This window comes from Garra rufa, chromosome 22 (genome assembly GCF_049309525.1).
Source record: "Garra rufa chromosome 22, GarRuf1.0, whole genome shotgun sequence".
In the NCBI taxonomy this organism is placed as follows: domain Eukaryota; kingdom Metazoa; phylum Chordata; class Actinopteri; order Cypriniformes; family Cyprinidae; genus Garra; species Garra rufa.
The window spans coordinates 14,355,362-14,364,419 of NC_133382.1; the positions used below are offsets into that span (position 1 = coordinate 14,355,362).

A 9,058-nucleotide genomic window follows, 5' to 3' on the forward strand; every position below is an offset into this window, starting at 1 on the left:
CCATATCCTAATAAGTCACGAACCAGAAGGAATTACAGGACAGAAAGGGGTTGGCGAGACCCGCCTCTTTAGCAATGCCATTGGATCCCAGCATCTTGGGACGTGCCCTAGCGGCCCGTTTAAAACTTCATGTTCCTAGCGAACTAAGCGAACTCAGCAAGAACTCAGCGAACTCAGAGCTCCCAGCTCTCGCCTCACGCCTTTCGCCTCTTGTGGTTTGAGTGCTTTTCCATCTGCGCTCGACCGCTCGACCAAGCACGCGACGGTGCCATCAAAACTCTACAGAACAAACTGAAACTTCGTGATTGCCAAACTCTTCAAAGCCTCGCAACTCTGATACAGAAGAGCTCCGAACGCATCAACCTGCGTAACCAGGCAACCGAAAGATCGGCTCCAGAAAACCACTCCTCCACGTCGAGGGATTTCCCAAACTACGTAATCGACCAGCAACCAACCAGAACTTTCGCTCAGACGAGCCCCCGGAACCCCCGTTCCCGGCACAAACGCAAGTAACAAGATCTCTGTTTACTTCGCTGAAACTGGTGCAAAATACTCCCTAAGTAGTTAAAAGCTAAGTCTCTGCTTTTGTGATTTTCTAAGGTTGCGATCTAAGAACTAGTTAAGATACTAGAACATTTGGGGTTCTCCTCAACTCAGTAATTTCTCATCCCCGGAACTGTATGAGTGTGAATGTGTGTGTGTGTGTGTGTGTGTGTGTGTGTGTGTGTGTTTATTTGTGTTTAGTAGATTAGCGTTGTGTCTTAGAGTAGTTCAATAAATCATTGTTTCATTAAAAGAAGTGTCTTGACTTTATGTTCACAAAAGTTCTATCTGTGTTTAGATCAAGCTACCTCAGCTTTAAAATTTCCTAACGTAATATTTTGGTTTATTTGTGATCTTGGCCAGGAACATAATATAAACCTTTTGAGTTAATACATTATGCTGAATTGACCACTTTGCTGGACGAATGGTTAAGAAGTGTAATCTATTAATTCTGAATCAATTTAATCAAGTTTCGAATCTTTCGATTCGATTCCTTATTTGAATCATTATAAATTTGAGCTAATTAATTCCTTACAGATGGTGGAGATAAAACGCGAACACATCTAACTATTTGAACATAAAACAAGTCATTCTACATGGTATTTTGTTCTATTTTATCCGGAAGAAATAGACAAAAGACAGAGAAACAGTTTATTGTGTACTTTATGCTTTATTGTGGCTGCCAGTCTGGAATGAATGAAAGCGTAACTTCGAGTTGTTGTGTAAAGAATTTAAACTGCAGTAAAGTTTTAGAAATTGAGACAACGAAAAGAAGAAAAACGAGCGTGTTCCTTGTTTTTCCTCTCTGTCAAAAGGCCTTGCAGCTAGTATTTTACTCTGCGTGTTCCAGAGTGAAAACTTAAGCTGACTCCCGGTTTAAGATCTTTAGGCTCGCGACCTAATGCTCTTTTACCAAGTATTCACTTAAAACTAACGTTAGTGAAGTCAAGACGTGGCGCTCAGCGCGAGCACCCACACGTTGCTTTATGGGAGAAATTTTGAGATCTTAAAACTGTGTGGCTGAGTCCACATGTGCTGTTTAAACAGACTAGCACAAAATTGAATTAATCGCAGTGAATCTGCGGATAAATGTGCCTCACTCTAATGAGTTGAGACGGTGCTATAAGAATCTAAATAGTATTTATTTGCTGTGCAATTCCGAAATGCGCTGTCATTTCATGCATTGTATTTAAAACTGCTTAACTCTCTCACTTGCTGGTTGTTGCCATAGAAACGCTGCGACCCGGATATCCTAACACACCTTTTCCGGGGCAGAGTTTCGTTGCGCAGGCGCAGTCCGCCCGCTCATTTTGTAAACAACAAGTGGTATAGCGAAACTAGCTAAAGCTAACGCTGACAAGTGGTAGAGCTAAACTAGCTAAAGCTAAGCCTATGTAAAACCACTGGCTTTGAAGAATAGCAGTGAGCACACAGCGTTAGGGTGATCCGTTGTGTTTGAACTCAGTGTGTGTAACGTTGTTTGGGTGACTCAATCACAAGCTTTGAACTTTAACGATCATTCTGCAAACTTCTTTACTTCATATCTCTGTACACTATTCCTCGTATTTCTTCCCTCCTCCCATGTGACAGGAATATTGACAATTTTAAAGTTAAATCTCTTTTTGATGCGATTGTAACAAACCATTAAAGCCCTATCATAAATCTCAAATTAAAACATTTTATTGTTTCGATTTAAGGCTCTCTCCTTTTTGACTGTTTGCATTGCCAGATTAAACTGTTACAAGCTTTATAATCAAATACTATTTTTAAGCTGATTAATTTGAATACTTTGATCAATCTTAATAAATAATCACATCTCCTTGCCACACCGCAATTTCTGTGATTGATTTAACATTGATTATTTGTAGTCAATTTTAAGGAGGCATCATTTTAATTTGGTCACCAACTTTCATTGCCAAGGTGATAATTTATGTTAAACATTTTTTTATTTGGAAATTTTAATCTCTAATTTAAACTTCTGATTTCAATTAAAATTTTTTTGATTTTAATTGAACATTTTAATTTTAAGTTTAATCATAATCACATTTCCCCTTTTCAGACGGCAATGATACACGTTGAATAGAGAAATTATAATTTCCTTGACCAATTTTTAATGAAAACTTCTAAATTATAACCAGGAACAATCATTATTGATTTGAAAACGACTCCTTTTTACAATCAATAGTTGTTCCTTTTCCCATACCTCAATGGTTTGTGTTGATTCATTTGATTACAACTGCTGACTAAAACTTTAACAAAGCGTTACAGTTTTAGTTCTCCCACAATCATTACTGAATTGAAACATGAATTTTAATTTGCAAACCAAGGCTTTAATTGTAATTGTAATAATCAAGTCTTGTCATATTCCCTGACTTGGGAGCGAAACCTCATTTCCAATTGGCTGTCTCTCTCCTCACTCTCTCTCTTTCACCTAGCTGTCCTCCTCTTGATTCGACTACTGCTGCTATTTCCTCGATTGTGCCTGTGAGAATCATAAAAGCAGAGAATTTTGGTTGTTTAAAAGACATTTAATCAATGTTCATACAACTTGAAAACGCCAATTAAACTTGTGCCTAACTCTCACTTTCCCCTCTCATCGTGGAACCCTACAGCCAAGGTCCCAACGAGTCCAGCGAGGACTGATAGGCGCCAGTCGTGAACCCGTTTCCAGAAACGCTCTGATTGGTGTACAGTGTCAATCCTACCAGCTGCAAAGCCAATACTGTCATTGTTATTGTATATTCCCTCATCCCGGAGGGGATTATAATAACCATCATAGTCCTGGCGTGTTGAAATTCCCATTTCTGAGCACCGTATCTAGAAGCATACATCAAGTTGAGGAAAAAAAAAAACTTGACTGTACTCATTCTGGGGCCAGAAAGGTGTATTTCACTTTCAATCTCTCTCTTTCTACCTTCTTCCCAAAGTGTTCCTTTTGTTGTCGTCTCTTTTCTCTCTTCTCTTTAGAAAAAGGGGGAAGCAGCCGACGACTACGCCGTTCTTTGCTGTGTGTGTTTGTTCCTCTTTCCTCTCTCTGTTCTAGCTACAACGCCCGTGGGTACCCCCTCGCCTCCTCCACAGCGACGCTAGCTGGAGGCGTGCACACCAGTGAACCACCTGCGGGGAGAACCACACTCACCTCGACACAACACACCCAAAACCCACTTACACCTGACACCACCACTCTCACACCACTGTTTTGGTTTTGTTTGTTTGTTTTGTTTGTTTGTTCTTCTTTCTACAGGTCTGTGTCAGTCAGTGGTCTGGTCTTTCCTCACGGCATCAAAACATGCCTCGCCCAACAGACCCCGTTGGTCACTGGGAGGACTTGGAAATCTGGCTAAGCGCCGTGACGGACAGCCTCTTACCCAAAGCCGCCGAAGCTGTCAAACACCAGACACAAGACCAACTGGACAACAACATAACAGGCATCATGAAACATGATCCAGGTCAGAGCTACGGACACAAAGAGCTAGCAAAGATCACTGGCTCCCTGAGTCACACCCTCATCGCCTCCCTCAAACGGAGCGACAGACAAGCCGCCTGTCTCCAGCAGGAGCTGAAACGCGCACAGCGACGCATCGAGCAGCTAGAGCTGGAGGCTCAAGATCGACAGCAAGGGTCCAACGAGACGGATCCCAGAGCAACTGAGGAGATCGCTAGACTACAAGAAACTCTAGCTAACAACACACAAGAAATGGAGCAAGCAAAGTCAGCCCGCGCCGAACTCAGCGACGAGCTACAGTACGCCGAGCAGCTACTGGAAAAGGCAAGGCTGGACTTCAGAGACAAGAACAGCAGAATTAAAGCCCTCGAAACACATCTGAACGAGGCAAGAACTGAGATAAGTTACCTCACTCAACAACTTGACGACATGAAAGAGGAATTTGACAGTGTCAAAAATGAACTTAGACATGCTTATGAACTGCGCCCTGAGCCAACCAGGACGCAACGGGCCCCGCCCTCACCCCTGCCAAGCAGGCCCGGGTCCCATGTTCCTGAAACGTCATGTGAGGAAAAGGGGGAGGGAGCAACTTTGAAACCCTCGCCAGCTTCCTCTGAAGAAACCTACCTCACACCCAAGCTACGAGAACTCCCCAAGGCCAGCCATAACCCATCACATGGCATGGACCTCAAAGACCTTGACAAGCTGACCCGAAACATCAGCAAATTCACCCCGAGTGTGCCAGATGGTCAAGACGTCCACTCTTACTTGAATGATATCGATTTTCACTTAGAAATGAGACCCAATGTTACTGACAAAGACAGACTTTATTTGCTGCGAACGACATCCAGCCCTGAAGTGCGGAGCTTCCTGGACCGACAGCCTTCTCACACAAAGAATGACTACCAATCGCTCCGCCAAGCCCTCATCAAGGAATTTGCAGTCCCGGAATCAGAGCAAGGACTGGTGGCCGCCCTGGAGACAAAACAGGGTCGTCATGAATCCTCCCAGGCATACTATAGCCGGCTTAGAGAAGCATACTTCGGAGCTCGCAACAAACCTGACATGGAGCAGGACATGAACTTTAAGACTCTCTTTCTGAGAAATCTCCATCCTGCGGTAAGCCACCACCTTGGCGTCCTTGCATGCCCACAAACAATGACGTCTCAACAGCTGCGAGACCTGGCGCACAAAGCCTACGGCAAGCAAAAGATGGCGTCAGAAAAAGGCACCAAGTCTACTGCAGTTCTTGATTTCAACACACAATGTCAAGAAATGACCCTAGAGGGCGCCCAACACCAAGAAAGCTTCAAGCCACCTCCTAGAGAATGGAGACCATCCTCATTCAACAGAGAACGTGACTTTCACTTTGGCGCCCGACCTACACAAAGAAACGACCGCTGGGATGGACCACGCGGACGACAACACTCACCTGAACGCTACTGGGAAAAATCCTGGTACCATCCAAGACCTCGTGAGAATCGATGGGAGAGATCATGGAGTCGGCCAACAACCACAGGAAGCTCAGGAAATGGCTCGTGGGAATCTAATGCAACCAGTCCAACAAATCGACGAAAGAACTTACAAAGATCCCACACTGATCAGGCTCAAGCTGAATCTACACATGAAGAAGAGACATTGCCGTGTTTTGATTCACAAGAACTGATGAAAATGATGATGCAAGAGTTCTTCAAACGCAAAAAGGAGGATCGGAAGTGGGAAAAGAAAGAGAAATCCACTGCGGCCTGACTAGCGGCCAGACAAGAAGGCAACGACCACCTGGTCCAACAAACCACACAGAACAGCACCTCTTTTCCTTACCCCAAGAACACTGTAACTGTCATAACTTCAGATGGACAAGAAAGCTTCTTTAAACATCCAGAGCAAGAGACAGAAACTGACTCAACACATGACACGTCAGATCACAGAAGATTCCAACAAACACCTGCTGATATAACAACTCAATCACCCGAAAGTGCTGTCCTGGTCGTCTGCCACTCCTCCGAAGAACACCGAACCAGTCCTGAACTCCTACCTATCTCATCTCAAACGCCAGTCCCTCAACTCCTAGGCGATCTCACCGAGAAAGGTACAACGAGAAAGTTTTACCTTCCCATCACCATCGAGGGTCATGTCAAAGCGGAAGCCCTTCTAGACACAGGAGCCGACATCACTCTAATGTCAACTGAACTCCTTGAGAAAATTCAAAGAACTATAACTGATGGAACTTTCAAACTCCAAAGGTGCGAACTGAACCTGCAAGCATACTCAAACATGGGCCTACAGCTGAAACATGTGGCCCCAATTCACCTAACAGTGGGACCGATGAATCTCATCCACCCAGTCTACATCTCACCTCTAAACAACTATCCGCTCCTCATAGGAAAGGATCTGCTAAATCGCTTCAAACCCTTGATAGACTTTAAACACCTGAAGTTGTGGACGCAAGTCCATGAGCCATTGCCCTTCCAGTCAGTAGTCTCCAATGAGTCGCAGTGTCAAGCCACAGACGTTGCCTTCAATTTGCTTAGTGACAATGCAGTGTCAAAGTCAAGGCCAAGCTCAAGTTCAACGCCAAGCAGCAAAGAACAAGGCCCTTCCCTCTGCTCACTGCAAGCGTGGGACTCAGTTCCCCCCTCAACTCAGAACTGCCATAAATGTCCAAGACACTTTAGTATCTGTCGCAGTGCTAGCCCCTGGGCAGGAAAACTCAGCCGGCAGCCTGAATCTCTTCAAAGCAACGAAGCACAGACACCAAAGCCTACCAAAGGACACCAGACTCAAGAAAGCAGATCACCAAGGACTTAAAGAAATTCTACATGAGTACAGGGACTCTTTTGCAAAGGACGTCCCGGACTGTGGCCCAATGAAACTGATGCCCACAGCGTAAGTCCATGACTGCCCAGACAATCACCAGGGCAATCTGAAAGCGGGCGTGGTCCGGCTCAACAGCGACCCTTGCCCATCACAACCATTCAATACATTTCATGCCCTCCCACCCATCCCAATGGCTACAGCTCTTACCCGCCACCAACATACCATTGGTATGCAACACCCCTCCTACTCCCACATAAGCAGACCTACCCATTTCTGCTCACATCTTCGAACTTTACTCTCCTACGAGATCTACACTCGACTAATCCACGTCTTCAGACCTCCGCACCCTCCAATCCATTAAAAACATGCTGCATCTGCAAAACGGTGCCCTCACATATGTCTCTGAGCCCCTAACTGCGCAAAAGCTTGTAGTCCCTCAGAGCCAAAGGGGGATAAGGCTTAGGCATGCACACGATGCACCATGCGCAGTGCACTGTGGTGCCAAAACCACCTACTACCCATTCAAACAGGTGGCACAGTGGCCTGGCATACAACAAGATGTGGCAGATTACATAGAAGGATGCCTGATGTATTGCCAGTTTCAACCAAGAAACCCAAGCCACCGAGCATAACTCAAAATTGAAAAATTATGCAGGAAATATAGAGACATTTGGATGTAAAGCCCCATACTAACCATCTCCTTCGTACAAGGAACTCAGTGTTGGAAACAAAGTGTGGTATTACGGTTCCGCCATCCTTGGCAGAACACTCCCTATCGCCAGTCGGAGAAAGTCCTTACCCCACTGAAAGGAATCCCACAAGCTCTCGCCTGTTGCCCACCAAACCAAAAGCGCAGCAAGGCAGTTCCTCAATAGGTTCGCCAAAAGCCGATAAAGAAACATTGGGACTCCAACCGACAGCAAAAGGGGGAAGACCAAACCCACTGACACAGACTGACAATTCATGACTATGCCTCACACTAACATGATTTCTATTCTTCTAGGTAAACACACAGCTAACCTCCCAAACACAACACAAATCACCTTAACATTCTCCTCTGCCGCACTGCTAGGACCAACCTCCGCCCAGCAGAGAGGAGCTGTTCCACACATGTGACACTTGTCCTTACTGTCTAACCTCATTCAGTGTCATTGTGTCTCTTTGTGTTTTCCTTTCTCTCTCTTTTCCTATGTGTCCCCCTTCCTTCTTGCCCTTATCAGAAACTTACCTAACTTTTCTTTGAAGTCTAGGCCCCTGAAGATGGGATTGACTCAGTACACCATATTATTTGCAAATCATTGCCAGAAACGTTAACATATTAGGTGACCCCGCCAAACCGTGATCTTCGTGGCTAACTGTCCCGTTGTCATTTTCTATCTCCAGGTAGATGTTATGATTCGCCGCCCTGTTTCTCTGCGTAATCAGGATTACCAATAGCTAACCGCAAAGTCTACCTCTAAAGGTGTATGGCCGATTCGACCCTATGATGTTTTCCAGACCAAACTACACCCTATCAGCCCCCAAAAGTCTTGGGCCGACACCCGTCAGACACGGGAAGCCCTTGCCCACATGCAGGCAGATGTGAACCACATGCTGCGCTAATTACAGAAAATGATCGTAACCCAGGCTGAATTAAGCGGGTACAACCGGCGTCCCAAACGATTATTGGGCGCTCTGCTGGGGCTGGTGCGGCTGTAGGCACTCTGTTTAACATTCTAAACCTAGCCACCTTAAAACGACATGCGAACAAACTCCAAGCTGAATTACGATTTAGCAACGTCATAAATCTTAACGAACGGTTCACAGTCATACCAAAACGGTTACGCTCAAACGCAACGCCTAGTGACTCCCATGGCCCATGCGCTACGAGAAAGAGACTCCTTAATGGATAGCCCGCCTTGAATACGATCCCAAGCACTGTCTGACGTAGCACCTGATCGAGCACACGTCTACACCGCCTCGTTGAACTCCCGATACTCCGGTCAATCAAGACCGCCAAATTAACAATAATTCTCACCGATGCGGCCCTACGTCATTTCAAGTGCCTCTAACTGTACCAGGCCAAATAACTAAATCCCTGCACCAGTATTCAGCTAGTGATGGAGATTTTGTTTGTGTCTTGTGTGTGCCTTGTTCTCTCTCTCTGCCTCTTGTTCCAGTGCCTGCCGATGTTCACACCAGAAACATCGCCAGCCAAAAGGGGGAATGTGTAGGAATGCGGAACAAAGCACCCAAACAGAAGTGTTCACATTT

General features: G+C 45.4%; 1 protein-coding gene across 1 annotated transcript; it reads left to right on the plus strand.

Moving 5' to 3' along the window:
• The first annotated feature begins 3,832 nt into the window (after positions 1–3,832).
• LOC141297358 (uncharacterized) lies at positions 3,833–5,862 on the plus strand. Its single transcript, XM_073827774.1, has 2 exons — positions 3,833–4,537; positions 4,646–5,862. Exons 1-2 carry the CDS (start codon positions 3,833–3,835, stop codon positions 5,735–5,737), a joined length of 1,797 nt encoding a protein of 598 aa, XP_073683875.1. The 3' UTR covers positions 5,738–5,862.
• The last annotated feature ends 3,196 nt before the right edge of the window (positions 5,863–9,058 follow it).

Coding starts and splice junctions, on each gene's coding strand:
- LOC141297358 (XM_073827774.1), top strand. CDS start 3,833: ATGCCTCGCCCAACAGACCCCGTTGGTCACTGGGAGGACTTGGAAATC. Junction 4,538..4,645: donor CAAGCAGGCCCGGGTCCCAT/GTTCCTGAAACG, acceptor GAACTCCCCAAG/GCCAGCCATAACCCATCACA.